At 39.7% G+C, this 21114-nt stretch overlaps 1 protein-coding gene across 3 annotated transcripts in view; it reads left to right on the forward strand.

The window, feature by feature from the left end:
• Positions 1-21114, forward strand: part of LOC105019404 (cadherin-12) — a 207013-nt gene that overhangs the window by 182472 nt on the left and 3427 nt on the right. For all 3 annotated transcript variants that reach the window (XM_034289193.1, XM_029116093.2, XM_029116094.2), the window contains 4 exons: positions 2952-3088; positions 5911-6032; positions 10778-10895; positions 13111-13362. In XM_034289193.1, coding sequence (XP_034145084.1) covers positions 2952-3088; positions 5911-6032; positions 10778-10895; positions 13111-13362 — 629 coding nt within the window. The remainder of the gene's footprint in view (positions 1-2951; positions 3089-5910; positions 6033-10777; positions 10896-13110; positions 13363-21114) is intronic.

The following is a 21114-nucleotide window of genomic DNA, read 5'->3' on the forward strand; positions in this document are numbered from 1 at the left end:
GTGAAGCATTTGTAAGAAAAATGAAGAACTGAAATCTTCCTTGCTTATATAGTAACCCCTCACATTCAGTGGGGAGAACAAGTATTTGATACACTGCCGATTGTGCAGGTTTTCCCACTTACAAAGCATGTAGAAGTCATAGGTACTCTTCAACTGTGAGTGATGGAATCTAAAACAGAAATCCAGAAAATCACATTGTATGATTTTTATGTAATTAATTAGCATTTTATTGCATGACATAAGTATTTGATACATCAGAAAAGCAGAACTCAATATTTGGTACAGAAACCTTTGTTTGCAATTACAGAGATCATACGTTTCCTGTAGTTCTTGACCAGGTTTGCACACACTGCAGCAGGGATTTTGGCCCACTCCTCCATACAGACCTTCTCCAGATCCTTCAGGTTTCGGGGCTGTCGCTGGGCAATATGGACTTTCAGCTCCCTCCAAAGATTTTCTATTGGGTTCAGGTCGGGAGACTGGCTAGGCCACTCCAGGACCTTGAGATGCTTCTTACGGAGCCACTCCTTAGTTGCCCTGGCTGTGTGTTTCGGGTTGTTGTCATGCTGGAAGACCCAGCCATGACCCATCTTCAATGCTCTTGCTGAGGGAAGGAGGTTGTTGGCCAAGATCTTGCGATCTTGTCCCCTTTGCAGAAAAGCATCCCCAAAGAATGATGTTCCACCTCCATGCTTCACATCTGGGATGGTGTTCTTGGGGTTGAACTCATCCTTCTTCTTCCTCCAAACCCAGCGAGTGGTGTTCAGACCAAAAAGCTCTATTTTTGTCTCATCAGACCACATGACGTTCTCCCATTCATCCTCTGGATCATCCAGATGGTCATTGGCAAACTTCAAACCGGCCTGGACATGCGCTGGCTTGAGCAGGGGGACCTTGCGTGCGCTGCAGGATTTTAATCAATGACGGGGTAATGTGTTACTAACAGTTTTCTTTGAGACTGTGGTCCCAGCTCTCCCAGGTCATTGACCAGGTCCTGCTGTGTAGTTCTGGGGTGATCCCTCACCTTCCTCATTATCATTGATGCCCCACGAGGTGAGATTGACAGTCATCTTGAACTTCTTCCATTTTCTAATAATTGCGCAAACAGTTGTTGCCTTCTCACCAAGCTGCTTGCCTATTGTCCTATAGCCCATTCCAGCCTTGTGCAGGTCTACAATTTTATCCCTGATGTCCTTACACAGCTATCTGGTCTTGGCCATTGTGGAGAGGTTGGAGTCTGTTTGATTGAGTGTGTGGACAGGTGAGTTTTATACAGGTAACGAGTTCAAACAGGTGCAGTTAATACAGGTAATGAGTGGAGAACAGGAGGGCTTCTTAAAGAAAAACTAACAGGTCTGTGGGAGCCGGAATTCTTACTGATTGGTAGGTAATCAAATACTTGCAATAAAATGCTAATTAATTATTTAAAAATCAAACAAAGTTACTCCTTAATTACTATGCTATATCACAATAACTGATCTTTAGCGTAGTTGTTTTAAGGCTCAGGCCTGCATTTGAGCCAATGGGATTTTTGATTATTGCATGATTCCATATTTCTTTTTGCATTGTTTTGATGCCTGTACTATTATTGTACAATCGGTAAAATATATTAAAAAAAGAATACCCTTGAATGAGCAGGTGTGTCCAACCTTTTGACTGGTATTGTATGTTACTGTTATCGCTCATTTTGAGACTACAAAGGCAGACACATTAATTTTCACTATATATGCCCTCCTTGGTGTTTGACTGGCACGCTCTCTTTTGCTCTCCTCCCTGTAAGCTGCAATGACAGGATCCGTTGTGGTGCTGAAGATGCTATTAACATGCTTTTAATACTCACAATGTTTAAGTAGTCCTACTAAATTTCTGACAATGATTTGACTATAAGGGAAATAATTAAGAAGTATAAATCAGTGAGAACAAGTAATGAACCTGAGTGGAAAAGGCAAGTGTATTTTGCCCCTACGCAGTCATGAAAATAGCTCAAAAGTTAAAAAGATAAAAAATAAAATAAGAAGTTGTAGTCACCAAGACTACAAAACTAAAATTAGATACCACCTACACAACATAAAGCTGTTTGAAGCCTCTATTCTCATCAAAACATAAATGTCAGCACCTGGACTTTCCTAAATGTGACCGGAATTTTGAGTTCTATTGTCAGATTAGACACAATAGATATATTGTATATATTTGTATTTTTAACCACAAGCAGCATAGTTGGATTTGGCATAAAAAGCTGGATGGTCATGCTGAAAACAACTTAATGTCCCCTGTGAATATAGTTGGTAGAAATGTGAGGTTGTGACGCTATTTTGCAAAGGCCCTGGGACCCTGGTTCTAATATATAGCATCATGGATTTTGTCAAGTACAAGGACGTTTTAGAGTGAAATCTGTCTGCCTCTACCAGGAGGCTAACACTGGGTCGTAATTCAATATTTCAGCAAGAAAATGATGCAAAGCAGGGGTTCCAAAGCACAGCCTGAAAATGGGGCATCTGAGCTTCCTGGTAAGGTCATGGGCTTACCTGATTTGAGGGATAACTTTTTGTTGTTGCTGATAAATATCTGATACATATGTTTGTATCTTAAGATCCTAATTTCAGCTCAGTGCATAATCAGTACATGCCATCTTTTAACATCAATACTTTTGTCACAGTAGTTGTTTCATGTTGTTACGTTTCTATATTAAGTTAATTAAACCATGTGTGTAATGGAAATGTTTGTTTTTATTACTATGAGCAATAGAATATGAGGGAAATTTTAAGTCACTGTATGTGTCCCGAATCCCCAAATATTGTGCTATGATATAGTGCACTGTTTCAGGAATATGACATCTATATGCAACTCAATATACCACACCCATCTCTATAACTTTGCCCATGGGAAAATCAATGCCATGCTTCCTTCTTGTTTATACTGGAAATTGCCTAATTTACCAAACTTTTTATTAGGTATTCCATTGACTGGAAGAGTGACCTGGACAGCTACTTTGACATTGATCCAGTGAAGGGAACAATTTCCACAAATGAACTCCTGGACAGAGAGAGTATCACCCAGCACAATATCACTATTGTGGCCACCAAACTTAGTAAGTATGATGACAACAGATCGATTGTGATTCATGCAGGTGTCATGCAGGTTGTAATCTGCGTGACAGAGGTAAGGTGGGTTTACTCAAGTCAATAGTCAATCCCATTTTGTATTAGTCGTTTATGAGCAACCATAAAGCATGATGACTCCCTTAGGGTGTGCTTCATCAGAACATTGTCTCCCCTGGCCCAGCTTGAATATACAGTCTTGGATGTAAAGCACAGAAACTTCTTAGATTATGTTAAATTGGATTTGTTGCATCATGTGCACACCAAAAAGTTGGCAAATTATTTGTGGTTGTACAACTTTTTCCAAATAGGTTATTTAGTACACAGAAAACTTGGACTGTTATTGGGTCATGAGCCACTTCATCAGCTTTTGGCTTGTGATACAGACCCTCCACTGTTCATCTAACTGTGGAGTGTCTGTATAATCTATCTGTACACACTCTTAACTTTGAACACTATATTTAAACTGCCTTCAAATTTTACGATACTAATGTTCTTGCTTTAATTCACTTATATTATAGATGATTAGAACATTGTTCATGTTTTCAGATACGTCACAAAAAGAGGTTGAGTAAAATGTATTCATGACGGAGAGCCCTGCAGTGTTGATTTAAGAGTTAATTTACTCTCACTGTGAATTTAAGGCATGCTATCAGGCTAATTGTGTTTTTATGAAGCAAATTTCAGGATAAATAAGCAAATTTATCGTCATCAAGTCATCAAATCTACTAAGAGCCATCAAAGTCATTATCTGGGAGGCAGGCTGGTGCTCAATCAAAATTACTCACGCTATACATTCATTAGGACAGACTGTGAAATAAGGGCCGTTAAAAGTTTAGCTGCATTTATCGCCTAGGAAACTGGCATTAGTCACTTCCCCTCAAGGTCGAAGGGGGGGGGGGCACTAACGGTTGGAGGGTAGTAAGGATGAGGACCTGCTCTGGAGAGGTGGATGGGTGAATTGAAGAATAGGTGTAGGGAAATCCTAATTTGACACATGTGATTGGTGCTAATGGGATCATCTTTTTGCACACACGTGCCGTCCCTCCACCCGTCCTTCCTACCCCGGATCCCCTTTGGACTTAGAATTGAAATTCTAGCTTTCCCCCCACATGCACATAGATTCCTAGAGAGGCTGGTTTCCTTGCAAGAGAAATTCATGTTGGTCTTGGAATTCTGATTGGGGTTACACGCTACAACCTGCCTGGACACCGGCCATCCATTATAGATCACAAGGGTCTCTCTCTGGGATCAGAGATTTGTATCTCTGAACTTCAAATCAGCTGAATGACCTTGGAGCCTGGCTGACAGTTATGGCCCTGTGTGACAACCCCGTCTGTCCGTGTGCCCTGCTGTGGTACTTTATTCTACATTCTGTGGATTTAAATGATATAACAGGCCAACCATGCAGGAGCTTAGCCTGGCTGATGTGACCTACGTAACTGCATAGCGCTAGTGTCAGCCCTGGCACCAAGGCTAAGCAGGTGCTAACAGCCATAAATGATTCTGTGTACTATCCCAGAGTTCAAGTACTGGTGCTCTGTATATACTCTGTGTGTGGATCAGTTGACCCATCCATTTTGAAGCAACATGTAGAAACATTTCTGAATGACATGTCATGCGTGCAGGCGCCGATGTCTTTTCCTTTTTCCTTCTCACTAGACACTGCAATCATGCAGCAATATGAGAACACTGTCTGTCTGTGTAGCAAGCCACACAATTAAGAGCACTAGAGGGAGGCATTGTAACAGTTGTAACAGAGTGTGGAGAAGATTGGCAGATGTTTTTTAAACCTTTGGGTCCGTATGTAGTTGAAAGTGTATTCCTTAGATATCTAGACCCGTTTTCATCAATGGACTTTTTACAATCTGAAATACATCTCATTTGTGGGAACTGCAATACTATAATTCCTAGGAATATAGTCTAACAAGAGGGACTATTGGAGAATTATTCCAAGACTTTTGGACTACTTTGAATTGAACAACTATACTACTGCACCATCTAGTGGGGGAAACATTGTGACACGTGCTGTAGTTATTTATGTAAAGCATTACAAGAGAAATCTCAATATTTCATTCATTCTATTTCACTGGTTCTGTTGTTCAGTGTTCTGAGTCAGAGATAGAGGAAGAGAGCGAGAGCAGAAGAGAAATGTCCACAATTGTGATCAGTGCAGAAGACAGCAAATCCTATACTTTTTTCAGTGAAGAAGATTGCTTTTTCCATCAAGGTCACACAAAGGTCTCTGACTTAGCCTAGCTCCATCTCCAATTGGGCCAACCACCGCCCACTTCTCTTTTCTCTGTAAGCTTCTGCTGCAAACATATCCCAAATTCTGCCTCATATTTCCCCATATCCCCAGCTGTAAATATATTGGTTAAAGCCAAATATATTAATAACTGCTCCACTACGGGGCTTTGACAATGACTTGCATTTTAACCGCAGTTTAAGCTGATCTGATAGCAGTGTGACAGAGAATGGTTTGCATAATCTATAGATGTGGGTTACAAGCTATCAGCTTTTACTCATACTTTGTGCATTGTTAATGGACTGCAGTATTAATTTTTTTTTTTTATTCCTGGATCATTATAACACACTGACACATTTGAGGAATGTGCCCCAATCTTAACGCCGCAGTGCAAGAAACCACCACATGAGGTCATAGTTGTACAGTCAATGGATACTATCTTCTTACAATGTCTTTTGTTTTAATTCACATATTTGACTACAGAAAATAGACTATGTAATTATTTTTAACGATTTTAAGACTGTGACGCTGATTGTTGTTTACTCTGTGTTTTTGACTCTTCAGATAGCCCAGTTTTGACCAGTAGAGTGGCTGTCATCGTTCATGTACTGGATGTCAATGAGTTTCCCCCGGAATTAGCTGTCCTTTCAGAAAGCTTTGTCTGTGAAAATACCAAAGTAGGCCAGGTAAGTGAACGTGTTTGTGTGTCTTTGTGTGTGTGTATGTGTGTGTGTGTGTCATGTTGAAGGATACACCGAGACTCTCATTAAAGGTGCTCAGTGGGTGTGTTCTCCCAATTATAATAAGCATTCATCCAAAGGCTAAATTGGTCTGTAGGGATTTTGAAAAAGTACACCCATGAATAAAACACTAATATTGAAGGGAGAGGGATGACCTACTAAGTGTAACAGTATGAGGGCCCAAACACAAACTGTTTGTCCCAAATTACATCCTAATCTAAATGTAGTGCACAACCTTTTTGCCAGAGCTCCTAGGCCGTCATTTGGTAAAATACTATATTGATTACATGAGCAACCAAGTATACATTTCAGATTCTATAAAAATACAGAGTGAAGTCTCTGACTGTGCACATTGTAAACTACCTGTGCCTACAAATTAGCCCATTAGCGAACAAACTGTAGCAAAACACTACTTCCCATAATACACTGAACATGTATTGCTTATCTGTACTTATGTACTCTAAGCTAACATTAACTAAAGTCAAAATGTACCCTTGTAATCAAATAAGTAATCTCATCACCATCCAAACCAAATTGATTTAAATGCAATGTGAATAAGTGGTTAGGACAAAAGGCCTGCATTCCCAATTGTAGCCGCAAGTCAAGGGTGGAGAGTTTTCAGTCAAGGAAAGGAGTTGAGAAGAGATAAGGAAGGGCTGAAGCAATCCTTAACAATCTCCCATTGAAATCATTGGCCTGGGCACTGACGTCTAGAATATACGTATTACCCCCACTGCCCTTTGATATGTAAAAACATCACTAGAATATATGAATTTAGAAACTGGTTTTTTTTTCTGTTCAAGGACACACATGTAGAGAGATTTTTATGTCGTTTGGCCCAATAGAAAATTATAATTGAGCGTTTAGATTGTTGCATAGATTTAGGCAAGATGAATAACAGCATTCTTAATTTAATTTAAATTGTATCTATACTCTACATAATTAGTACTGTATATGTATTCATGGGAGTGGTCAGGGGGATACAGTAGCTTCCATCTAAGGGTATTGAGAAAATCCTACAAATAACATGTGCAAACAAAATGTTTTATTTGCTTTTTTAGTCATGGACTTTAACAATAAACTATTGTCCCAACATCTTGAGTTTATTAGGGTGGCATTGTAGTTTAGTGGCCAAGATTGGGCCAGTAAATGAAAAGTCACTGGTTGCAGTCTCTAAGCCAAGAAGTTTGAAAACACCTGTCGATCTGTCTCTGAGCAAGACAGCTGAACCAAATTACTCCCAGGCAGTCGCTGTACATGATTATCAGTTCTCCGCAAACTTACCTGGTAAAATTTGTAAAAAAAAAGCATCCAGACATAGCCACATTAGGAGGAAGTACATAAATTACAATTACTGCTTTCTATTTCTCCCTTAGGCAAATGGAAGTTCCACAAAGGGTAAATAAACCTGTTAAAAAAACACTAAATGACAATTCCAAATGATTGATTTGGAAACCTTTAACTTAATTATGGACATGTTTTAATTGTTCATCATGATAATCATCATTAGTAAAGTAAATCATTAGTAGTAGTACAGTGCACCTCTCTTCATAGTGAAATAAGATGTTTTAAGATTATTTATGGTGCAATCAATACATTTTGACAGTTTTTGGCAGAAGTGACTCATTAAAAAGCTTAACGCTGTTAATATATTTGCTGCTGGTAATTAATTTTATTTTTTGTGCATCAGAACCATACATAGTCAGTGCTTGGCTTAAGCTGGAGTTGTCTAGACTGTGATAACAGCATGTATTGTTTTTTGCAACAGCGTACCAGTAACTTCATTGCCATTTGATCTGTGCTGGAGCTATCCAGAGCACTTCAAATATACTGCCAGACCGCGTAAGGGTGACTGACTGACTGACTGACTACCCCTTGTTAAATTTGCATAGTAGTTAGAGAAGCGGATCTGCGACCTATAGGACCCAAGTTCATATCTCCTCGCAGGCAAAGCGAAGTACGCATTATACATTTTTCCGTATTGACAAAAACTTTGCTGGCTAAAACCTCCAGTGACTACATTATAGTAAGCCTGCAATAAAACAATTCACGGTTATAGTGCGACTGTTTCTGGTGGATTTTCAAAGTACGCATTTGTGCATGCGTTTTGGCTCAGGATAGACAAACACATTTGCTGGCTACAACATAGTCTACAGTAGTTACGTTACAATGAGCCTTAACTTAAACTGTATACGGTTATATTGCGACGGTTTCCGGGCATGGAAAAGTTAATCTTCAGTCTCGCTAGCAATGGCTCAATTCTTATAATTATTCCTAAGAAGTTAGTAGATACCAGTAAGCCTATTACTGTCTAATATGCTGTTCAAATGGCCAGTGGCAAAAGCTAACAATTCATAGACGCTATTTGTGGTGCAGGTAAACCTAGTAAGAAACGTTAGTCAGTTTAACTGTTATCAGTATCATTCATGAATGGCCAATTAGCTGTTAAAACAGCCAATGGCAAAAGAGAATTTGTTCATAGACACAAGGCTATACTGACACCCGCTGAACGTAGAGCTCTGTGGTGTAGTGGTTAGCAACACAGCTTTTCACGTGAATCTCAAGAGGGCAATACTTTCTATTGTGGTCCGGCTGAACTAGGCTTGCCTGGTTTTTTGTTTCAATATAGCAATGAACCACAGTTGGTTCCTAGCAAATCCGAAATTCTTCAAAAGCACACATCAGGGGTAGAATATAAAATCACTTCCAAGGCATTTAATATCCTATGCGCCACAGCACAGTGAATTATTAAGAAATGGAGAGAACTGTGAATCTGTTTTGAACAGGTTGTCCTCAAACTGTGTGTCTGGACAAAAAGGGCACTAGTCAGCGAAGCCACCAAAACACTTATGGCAACTCTAAAGGACTTACTATTTCCCAGCTGAGCTGCGAGACACTGGGCATACTGTAACAATAGCTTGGTTGCCTCACAAAGGTGGCCTTTATCGGAAAGAAACAAAGAAAACAACTTAGATAAAATCTCAGGTAAACTTTGCCAGAAGACAGATGGGAGACTCTAAGGCCAAGTGGAAGAAGATTCTATGATTTAATTAGACCAAAACAGAGCTTTTTGATCTAAACACTTCGGAGCAAACTTAACATCATCATCCTGAGAACAACGTCCGTACTGTAAAACATTGTGGTGGTGGCATCATGCTATGTGGGTGATTTTCTGTGTCAGGGCCTGGAAAACTTGAAGAATGGATGCAGAAAAGGATGCAGAAATATTCTGGAAGAAACCTGCAAGAGTTCTAAGACAATTTCAAATTGATGTTTCTTCAAAGTAGCCACCATTTGTCTTGATGACAGGTTGGGACACTCTTTGCATTCTATCAACCAGCTTCATGAGGTAGTCACCTGTAATGCATTTCTATGAACAGGTGTGTCTTGTTAAAAATTAATTTGTGGAATTTCTTTCCCTCTTAATGTGTTGGAGTGAGTATACATAAGGTGACAAGGTAGGGTTGGTATACAGAAGACCATCATTATGTCTGAATGCTAGTAGTCCATATTATGGCAAGAGCAGAACAAGAACTGACCAAATAAACAGAGAAATGACTAAGACATGAAGGTCCGTTCTTCTAGAAAATGTCAAGAACTTTGAACATTTCTTGAAGTGCAATTGCAAAAAACAATCAAGAGCTATGGTGAAACAAGCTTTCATGAGGATCACCACAGGAAAGGAAAACGCTTAATTACCTCTGCTGCAGAAGATAGGTTCATTAGAGTTTCCATAATCAGAAATTGTGAATTTAGTGCACTTCAATGGATGGTGAATTAATTATTTCTGCAGTGGAGGTTCCCACCGTGAAGCACAGTAGAGGAGGTGTGATGGTGATTTGCTGGTGACATTTTTTGTGATTTATTTAGAATTCAAGGCACATTCAACAGGAATGGCTCATTCAACAGGAATGGCTACCACAACATTCCGCAGTGATATGCCATCACATCTGGTTTGCGCTTAGTGGGACTATCATTTGTTTTTCAACAGGACATTGACCAACAACAAACCTTAAGGGTTTTTAAGGCTATTTGACCAAGGAGTGCCACATCATATGACCTCAACCTTATTGTGATGGTTTGGAATGAGTAGAACCACAGAGTGAAGGAAAAACAGTCATACAAGTGCTCCGCATACTGTATGTGGGAACTCCTTCAAGACTGGAAAAGCACTCTAGGTGACTACCTCATCAAGCTGGTTGAGAGAATGCCAAAGCTTCATCAAGGCGAAGGGTGGATACTTTGAAGAATCAAAAATTTAAATGTATTTTAATTTCAGTATAATTGTTTTTGGTCACTAAAGGATTCCATATATGTTTATTTGTTTCAGAACGCCTTCACTAATATTCTACAATGTGGAAAATAATAAAAATAAATAAATTCCCTTGAATGAGTAGGAATATATAGTATATACTCACAAATCTAGCTTTGCCCCGAAAGATTCAGAGAGGCACCTTTCTCATTAAGGGTTCAGGCACAGCAAAAAGTTGGTGCTGTTGCTCCTACTCATTTTCAAACGCACACATACATGTTAATTCCTGTAGCACTCGCAATGCCTTAACCGTCCCAAAAATGACAACATTTATTCACATGCATAACTATCTTTCAACATGTATGAAGTGGCTGCATATACTGTGAAATGGGGCTGAGACTTCCCCTTTAATGTTCAGTCTTTTTTAATTTTCCCTCAGGTAATTCAAACCTTCAGTGCAAAGGACCAAGATCTGCCACAGGCTGGTCATATGTTCTCCTTCAAACCATCAGAGAAGGACGTCAACAACAAAAACTTCACTATTCGTGACTTTGGAAGTGCGTTGTCTTACTTACCAATTACTGACCATGAGCCAGTGCTACAGTAAGGAAAGAAAGTTAGAAAATAGTTATCTTTCCATGTTTGATACACTGTGGCAGTGAGGAAGAAAAAGTATTCATGAGTGGAGAAGCATGATGACAGTGTCTACCTCTAGGTGATACAGTGCATCAATAACACCTGCTTCAAGGTCATAGCATTCTACATTAGACGTGTTGTGAATACCTTCTAGACAGTGCTATTGTAAAATCCTGGCAAGATTCTGCATATTTTTATCCAGTCTGTGCAAGAGCCATGGACATCATTATTGCATGCAACCTGAATAAAACATTTAAAAGGATAGTTCACGTAAAAAACACTGTTTCATTGGTGTCCCTTCCCTGTAAGCAGTCTACAGAAAAAGTAAAATAGGAATTTCTGCTTTTATTTAGTTTACATGGCATTGTTTCTGAATGCTAGCATTTTGTTTTGTCTGGAACAACCCCCATCTAGGTCCAGAGATTTCACATTTTCACTCATCATATCTAATTCATCCTAATATTTCAAATGTATTGTGAAGCTCAACAATGGCCCTTGTTGTATACATGTGATATTGTTTAAATATGACATGTATACAATTATAATATCCATGGCATAATATAATTATCCCATTAAAATGTAGGTACCAATATCAGCTTTTTTCACATATCATGTTCAAATAATCTATTTGTTGAGCTTTGCAAACATTATAAGATACTTTTGGACTATTGTATATTTTGTGCGCAAATGCTAATATAGTTCTTTGGACTTTGTGTGGATTTTTGCCGCAAATGCTAAAATGTCAGGATTTGCTTATAAAGATAAGCAAAATATAATCTTACAAGTAAATATAATACTGAGCTATACTATTTGGAAAATATGGCAGGTGATATTGTTTCTTTTTAAACAACATGCTTAGAGATTTAAATTTGATGTCAAAATTATTGGCGACCCTTACTGTAATCCTCCAGTATCTCATGAATATGACAAGGAGTCTTTGTCATATTTTAATGGTTTTACAAGATTGGAGACCACATTAGGTAATTTCTTCAAGTGGAATCTTTCTCGAATTGAAAATCCATATTACAGCATAGAAAATTGCTCAGTTTTGAATACCTTTTTTTGTATTTTTTACTCGTTTGTTTATAAGGTTGCTATGTTTTCCTGTATGCAACAGAAGTATACTATTAGAAGAGTATGAAGTCTCTAATGGGCATGTTGCAAAATACAATCTTTGAAGTCTAACAGGAAAAATGTGTGTATTAGATGTTGCAGTAGGAAGATGTGGAAACAAATTTATTTCTCAAAATTGAATATGAGACCTGGCATAAACCTCTATCTAGTTTAACAATTTGGATACAGAGTCGCACAGCTTTTAGCTTTGCGCCAGTGCCCAGAGACACATTATCTAGAGACAGTGTTGAGAACTGATACTTCTGGATAAAGCATTCAATGCACCACAGGGAATATCAAGCAAACACGCACAAATAAGCTGGACCCCAAATACTGTATCACCATTTTCACTTTGTAGTGCTCTGCTTTAGATCAGACCACTAGAAGCCCCCTAAATGGAATTGTGAACCATTTGAAACACATCCACAGCTGTGTTGAGACACCTTGACCAACCCCAGTCCAGGTACAAAAGTCATGTCTGAGGGCAGTCCAAGCTGACAAATAGCCACATTCCAGAAAGAACTGTGATAGGTCTATTCCGCTGTTCGGCTTTGCACATGCTTGAGCATCATCCACAGTATATTGTTCCATTAATCCCCTTAGCAGGCTGCATGGAGCTGATCATATTTGTCATTGTTTAACATTCTGGAGTTATGCTGGTTGAACACAGACACTCTGCTACAAAGGTTCCCTAATGAACATGGTTCTAGTGAAAATGGGAATAACACTGCCATGCGATCCCAGGTATATTCCGAGGTTTTCTGAGGTCACTAGACAAATCAGGTAATGTCTGGCCTGCTTTATTTAAGACAAGGACCTGAATACAAGCACTTCCAAAACACATTTCTGATGCAGTCTTTAATTTTGCAAAAATGTAGAACAAAGCACAGCTTCAGTATCGCAAATAGGACTATAGTGAACGTCATTTGCTGATGTAAAATGGCTGTTTTTATTTTTTTGTGTTCCTAAATAACACCATAAATGATCATGAAACAAAGCTGGTTTATTTTGTTTTTGTCTCAGATAACACCGCAGGGATAGTGACCCTGCGGAGCAGCTTTCAGCAGCGTTCCCAGGAGATATATTTCCTTCCCGTGGTAATCCAGGACAGTGGCTACCCTGTCCAGAGCAGCACGGGCATCCTCACCATCCGTGTGTGCGGGTGCGAGACAGACGGATCCCTCCTCACATGCAGCGCAGAGGCCCGTTTCCTTCCAGTGGGGCTCAGTACAGGCGCCTTGGTAGCCATTCTCCTGTGCATCATCATTCTCCTGGGTGAGTGCTGACCAGTATTCCCCCTGTGGTCCTGCTACTCGGTAATGACTGTGCGGTCAACCCAAGGCACAAAACCGTTCGCGAAACAACAGAGAAGTATTCACAAGGCATTTTCATATGCCTGTGCATTGTCGTTCTCCTGGGTGAGTCATTTACATGCTGCTGTGGTAGGTCCTGTTAGTAATGACTGACATTGATGTGAGTCCTTGTCTGGCTAACCTTGGGCCTGAGCTCACGTTCGCAATGACACTGACATCACAAATAAGCACAGGTATCCACTACTCTACAGTCTGGGTAACACACACATAGTGATCAGTTGTATTTTTTTGAACGGCTGAATATTGGTTTTTCTGATCCACTTGCTTTTAAATTTCAAATTGTTCTGTCCTTTGAAATGTTACGGGATGAAACATTTCATTATATTGTTTTTCTCGATAGTTTTGCAAATTCAAGCTGGAATATTAATGTGGGTGGTGAAACAGTGTGATTTCTAGTTCCCATGGACGCTACCTCTTCAGTTTGGAGAGGGCTTGGAGAGCTGTGTATAACAGTCCTTAACACAAACGTGTTTTTCGGTCCTTGTGGGAACCGGAAACCCAGAAATGAATATTCCCAAGCCCTAACCCGGACCTAATACGTTACCAACCTTGAACTCAATTACCTAACTTTTATGCCTACACTTAACTAAACTCAAACAGGATGTTATGTATACACTGAAACGTAACGCCTATTCTAGTACATTTTAATCATAACCTAACTCTAAGAATTAAAAATGCTCCTATTCGGGACTGGCCAGGAAACCTTGTCAGGTTTGACTCCCCATATTCTTCAACATATAAAACTGGATCTCTCAGACACTCACACTCCCCAAGGCAGTATTATTTCTTGGCCATTGTGCATTGTCAGGAGACAGAAGGAAGTGAATTCACTTGGTATAAGACATGGAGTTGGGTACATCAGTCCCTGTAATGGTAACTGTCTTAGGGCATTCCTCCGAACCCGTGTCTGGTTATTTATGCACATTGTGGCCAGCTGGGCTATATTTGCATTTAAAAACCTCCACATCTGAACTGGTGGTGTCCACTTGAACCTCTGCTCATTTCACAGGGTAGAAAAATAATAAAATAAAATATTAGAACCAATTTTCTATCATTCAAGACTGTATCAATTAAATCTAGCATTAGATTGACCAAAACCAGAGCTAGGGGTGACACCAAGTTGTGATTGGTTATCTCTTACCAGATATTTAGTCCTGTACATTCTGCTGTCCACACCATTGTGATTCATTATTCATGTACATTGGCTATCCCACTGACAGGCATTTTGCAGTTGACCACTGGAAGCAGGAAAAAGTGCCAGATCGAGTGTTTCATTCATGGTGCTAGGTTTTAATTACAAAAGATTAATTCACTGAGTGTCAAGATGTGCCTTGCTAGAATGATATGAGAGGATAGAGCCTCAGCTCTTTCCCGGATTGGATTGCCCTTTTAAAACCTCATCCAATCCCATCCTTCATTACTCCTTGGTCATCAACATAAAGGAAAGGTTCGCTTTTTTGATCCTGGGGCCTTTGTTAGGATTATCTAGCCTAATCCTAGACTGTGGAGACATTATTTTTTTTGAATGAATACAGTTTTGAGGGTTTACGATTTTTCCTGCAGTCTCTGTCTAGGCTAAAATGGAACTACATGGGGCAACCGATGTAGCTTTAGAAAATATATGATACATTCGGTTTCCCAAAATGGGAAGGCCATGGTGTATTGAAATAGGTCTCCGTATGTTCCCCTGAAAAATTGTGCCAAAATGAGCTTTGTAACAATGGTTACAATGAGAAACTTAATTAACTGCGTGAAACCGCAATCAACCTAACAATGTGGTGCTGTTTCAAAACAGCTGAACTAATGTGCTGACCTCATTGGAGTTTACTAGCTAGCAATAAGCACAATATCAATGTTCAAAGGTTTATTTGTAATTTGCAATAACAAGTTATGGCAATGAAATGCTTGGTTTTCCTACTCCCAACAGTGCAGTTAAAAGTTAAAAAGTAACAGCAATTATAATTTAAAAGAATAAGATGACACAATCAATCAGTAATAACACAATACAAAAACATCCATCAATAATAATAACTATACAACCTTAGTACAATGTAAAGGTGACAGGTGTGCAGTATCAAAATCGTGCCAATTCTCCGTAGTAGTAATAATTTCAGTACCACCCCATACTATTCATGCAGAACAGGACTTACGACAGAATTGTCCAAATAGCTATGTCATGCCTACTTACAGAATTGACAGTTGTCCGTTTGGTCCCTTCAGTTTCTGCCTCTTCCAGTTTCTTTGGGGACTTGGAAGGTTTTCAAAACTGCAGGGTTGATAAGAGCTTGAAAGTCAGTGCCATCTGTTGCGCATGCTGGAGCCGATTAAGCCTCATCCACGGACAAATCAAGGTTTGATGGCATTAGGTAGCAATACATCCCACTCCTAACGTGAGCTACAGTTTAGTAAACTAACCAGGTTGCCAGATAAATCCTCCAGACAGATTTGTGTCAGTTTACCAGCAGCTAATAGAACTTGTTGCCATTTTTGTTTGAGCTAGTAGTTTAGTTCTGTAAACAAAGCCGGTTACGGATACAGCCTTCATAGACAGATTCATCAGCGCGGCAGTTGCTTATCCATTTTCCAGAAAGAATAAACAGAACCATTGAAATAATGCTCGTTTTGACACTATTTATTTTCGGAGGAACATACAGAGACCTATATCAATATACCCTGGACTTTCCGTTTTAGAAAACCGAATGTGTCATATAATTTCAAACGCTGTTCCCCGGTTCACCTGGAGAGGATTCCTTTTGTAAAGTTGTATACTCTCAAAACTGTATTCATTCCAAAATATAATGTCTTGACAGCCCAGGATTCAGCTAGATAATCTAAAAAAATTCAAAAAAATGGGCGAACCTTTCCTTTAAGCTCAGGGTAAGTTATGGAAAATGTGTCTTATAAAGGAATCTGACTTGAAGAGAAGTTCATCTTCCTACCTGGCACAGAGAACGAGAATACTTTTTAATTTACACGTTATGGTATACATGTGGGAAGACAAGTGGGAAGCATGTCAGTAGTAATACAATGTCTTGTTTTTCTGAGAATTGTTTTGTAGATTAAGCACATACGCTAAACATGAACATGTATTATTATTATTATTATTTATGCCAAAACCATGATTATGCCTGCATGCCCCGGACATGCTGTAATAAGTCGCTAGAGCACCACAAAGCAAGTCATTTCAGGAACAGTTGGCATGCCATTAATGTAAACAAGAACCCTGGGTTCTATGAAATGGCTAAACTTAGCTGCTGTATCATTCAGTAGCATGCCTTGGGATCTTCAGAGCTCTCATTGACCTTGTTTTTGTCCGTGTCATCTTGTGCTCGACTTGGGCTCTGTAAAAAATATTTAGGGTCTCCCCATTTTCTCAGACACGATGTTGCTGAGAAAATTCTGGAAGGAATTCTAAATAACAGGAATGCACTTTAAGCCAAGTTGTCAAGCTTTCCCATTTGTTCCTGTGTGTATGTTGTGATGAAATCTAACTGTCTATTGAATTGGACATACAAGTGCCTTTCTGGCTTAAGCTTCACCTCCCCTGACCTTCAAATCTAGGAAGACCTGTCCCAATTATAATGGGCCTCGTTCAACAGTATTTTCCCAAGCTATTTCTTAAATTTGTTCTTGAGAATGGTCCTAAGAAAAATCTACTGTACATCAGATTCAAACCGCAGTATTGTTTGCACCTATGTTCTTATAATGATGAATCCCTTGTCCTCGTAAATTGAAAGTGTGTGCTGGTTGTTCCTAATTAGCACAGGTAAACGCACCACCAATCCCCATGAAAGGGCATGAGACTGCAGGGCCCTGTGCACACACAGAAATCACACTCAGAAATTAAAAATGAAAGTGAAGAGAGATGTCAAGAACACCCAAACCAAAATCTGAAGATGGTAGAGCACCGGAGTCCAAAAGTAGCCAAAAAAAACCGTCAGTAGTTCTGCAGTGTTAGTACTGCTGCAAGAAGTGAACAGCAAATGAGCTGTCATATTCCGTAGCATCAGTAGTGGATGTAAAATAACAACAGGATGAATAAAAAAAGATGCATGGGTTGCTATTACTTGTTCAGTGAACGCTGTATCCGGAGAAGGGCACACAACTAAAGAAGTACAATTCTGAGGCCCCAAAAAATACTGAAGAATAATGTAAATTATTGTAAAAAATATTAATTATTAAATATGATTGTAATTTCAATCCTTTATTTTATAAAACTGTAGATTTGAAGAAAATGCAATAACAAATGTTTTGGTACAAACATGTCAGCACTCAAATGTGCTTAAGTGTGCTCTTGAGTGTACGTAGATTCTGTTCTTATCTAAGAACAAATCCCAAATAAAAAAACATGGTGAATGTCAGAATCTTTTCTTTCTTAGGAACGGTGGGTGAATGAGGCCCATTGACCATGCTTGAAAAACAGACCTTGACCACCGGGGGGAGCTGGTGGTTTGAGTTAAATCAAAGATGTGAAAGTGTTGAAGTCCAGCGGTATTGAAAATGTAAACAAATGGATTCTGACCTGAACAGTACTTAATAAACTTCCACAGACTTTGTGCTAACTGAGAAGGAAGGTCCTGAAGTTTAAACTACAATATAATCTATTACGTCAAGGATTAGCAAAAGAAGGCCCTTAGCTGCCACCGTCGGGCACACAAAGGGAGTGATTTATCAGTGGTCTCAACTATTGAGAACAGACTAGCAGCCGCTCTGTCAGTACATGAAAGCAGACCACGACCACTCACTGTAGGGTACGCTACCGCTGCCGTTGTACACACATGTGGTCATTATCAATGGTCCCTAACATGAGAGGCGGACTAATCCCTTACCCTGCCCCTTCATGAGGATGAGCTCAGCAATCCCTCGACCTGTAGTGTTGACGTTGCTGTTGCCTCTGTGCCCGTTGTACTGAAGTGGTAAATAGTGGAGCTTTTCGTGTAGTTTACTGTGGGTGGACTTGTTCCACCTAGGGAGCTCTAACATAAGGTGCTTGAGAAGGAGTTTTGATATCCTTGGGACAGAGTATGGAGTGGGGAGGATTAACCTGAGTGGTTATCTGACTCATGTATTCAATATTCGTTTCTGGCAGTGTCAATAAAAAATGCAATCTTTACTGACGTGGACAATCCCACCCCCCTCGGCAGGCTGGTATGCTAGGAGGTGCCGGGGACTGCTGGCAGAGCCACCTGCGCTGCTAGCACTATTGAAGAGTCAGCCAAGCCAGTTAAAGCTGTCACATCCTTTCCTGTAGAAGATAAAAGACTTTGTTATAAGATGCACCTCGACACACCGCTCTGCATCTTATCACACTGCTTGCTTAAACAGGATGTTTAAAACAGGATGTAACAACGAGACAAGCACCTCCCTGGCACTTTGAACCCATGGTCATAATATCGCAGTTGTACTACAAAGCAGTGATGTCGACCACTGGGCCACATGGGAGCCCAGGCCAAGGAAGCTTTTATACACATTCATTTTAAAACCTTATCAGTCCCAGCCCCCACATATATATACATATTTGTCATAATTTTGCCAACCTTTCACCTTCAAATTTTTTTATTTTATTTTCAGGGCAGCCAAGGCTACAAGTAGAACTCCATATAATTTGACATAAATAGTTATTTTCGTGATGTTGTTGACAAATGTCAACAAAACGAGGTCCACCAAAAAATTACCTGATAAAAAGTACATACATTTACTCAGTCTAAAATGAATTTCCAGCCAGTCAATGACAAGTTTATATATATATATATATATAGAGTTTTCTGACAGCAAGTATGTGAGATTGATACCTATATTACTAAAACTAACCTGGGAACTTTCATGATCTTCTGAATGTAGAATACTGTATCTCCTTACCATCCAGCTACTCTTGTGGCTTGTTAGCATAATTTAAACAAACAGATTATGTTTGTAAGAGTATCAGCTTTTCAGTAGTTTTTAGCTTAAACAATTTGGACTCTACAGATTTTTTTTTTGTTGACGTTCCTCTGGGCCCTTTGGGATCCAAAATGTTTCACAGAAGATGCTCAAGCTCAGTTCCACACTGACTAATGGTTGGGCGCTATGGATATGGAATACAAATCTAATCATGTCTTCTACAAGAAGTCTGTAGAATTAACACATACAGTGGGGAGAACAAGCATTTGATACACTCCAGATTTTGCAGGTTTTCCCACTTACAAAGAATGTAGAAATCTGTCATTTTTATCATAGGTACTCAACTGTGAGTGACGGAAAATAAAACAAAAAATCTAAGTAATTCATTTGCATTTTATTTGATACATCAGAAAAGCAGAACTTAATATTTGGTATAGAAACCTTTGTTTGCAATTACAGAGATCATACATTTCCTGTAGTTCTTGACCAGGTTGGCACACACTGCAGCAGGGATTTTGGCCCACTCCTCCATACAGACCTTCTCCAGATCCTTCAGGTTTCGGGGCTGTCGCTGGGCAATACAGACTTTCAGCTCCCTCTAAAGACTTTCTGTTGGGTTCAGGTCTGGAGACTGGCTAAGCCACTCCAGGACCTTCAGATGCTTCTTACGTAGCCACTCCTTAGTTGCCCTGGCTGTGTTTAGGGTCGTTTTCATGCTGGAAGACCCAGCCACGACCCATCTTCAATGCTCTTACTGATGGAAGGAGGTTGTTGGCCAAGATATCGTGATACATGGCCCCATCTATCCTCCCCTCAATACGGTGCAGTCATCCTATCCCCTTTGCAGAAAAGCATCCCCAAAGAATGATGTTTCCACCTCCATATTTCACAGTTGGGATGATGTTCTTGGGGTTATACTCATCCTTCTTCTTCCCCCAAACATGGCGAGTGGAGTTTAGACCAAAAAGCTCTATTTTTGTCTCATCAGACCACATGACGTTCTCCCAATAAAATGCAAATTAATTATTTAAAATCATAAAATTTGATTTCTGGATTTTGTTTTATATTCAGTCTCTCACAGTTGAAGAGTACCTATGATAAAAATGACATGCTTTGTAAGTAGGAAAACCTGCAAAATCGTCATTGTGTCAAATACTTCTCTCCACTGTAATATGTCGAAGTGTTTAAAACACAGATGTGCCGGTGCATACATGTGGTTTAGTAATGACAGTAATAGTAGAAATGATATCAACAAGCTTTTTATTAGCACACCATTCTAGACCAGATTACACAATTAAAAGTTTCAATGTATTTTCCTGCATGAACAGCCCGCAGTCCTGTTCTGTGAGAATGAAGTGAGATACTTAGCCACAGAGTGGGAGGGAAGAGTTGAGCCGGATGGGAGGAAAAAGGACAGTGAGAATCAAAGGAAGTGAAGTGGAGGGTAGGCCAATCTGGAGAGGGTGGGGGGGGGGGGTGGATTTAGCAGAAGGGAGAGAGGATCAGAAATGATAGGAGAGCACTGTGAGATTACAGCAGTCCATGACCATCTAGGAAGGGGCTGAGTGGGTAGGGTTTTAGGACAGATGCTGACAAAAGTAGTGACCAGAAACATGAAGGGTGAAGGTTGCATTGAGATTAGGCAGCAAACAGCCTCTAATGTAGATGATGCAAACTACCTGTTTGGGGAGTGACCGGTGACTGGCGAAAGGTGAATTTAAAGAAAAACAGTTGTGTTATTTCCAACAAATGTTTTAGTTGTGAAAAATCGAAC

This window comes from Esox lucius, chromosome 21, assembly GCF_011004845.1.
Source record: "Esox lucius isolate fEsoLuc1 chromosome 21, fEsoLuc1.pri, whole genome shotgun sequence".
Classification (NCBI taxonomy): domain Eukaryota; kingdom Metazoa; phylum Chordata; class Actinopteri; order Esociformes; family Esocidae; genus Esox; species Esox lucius.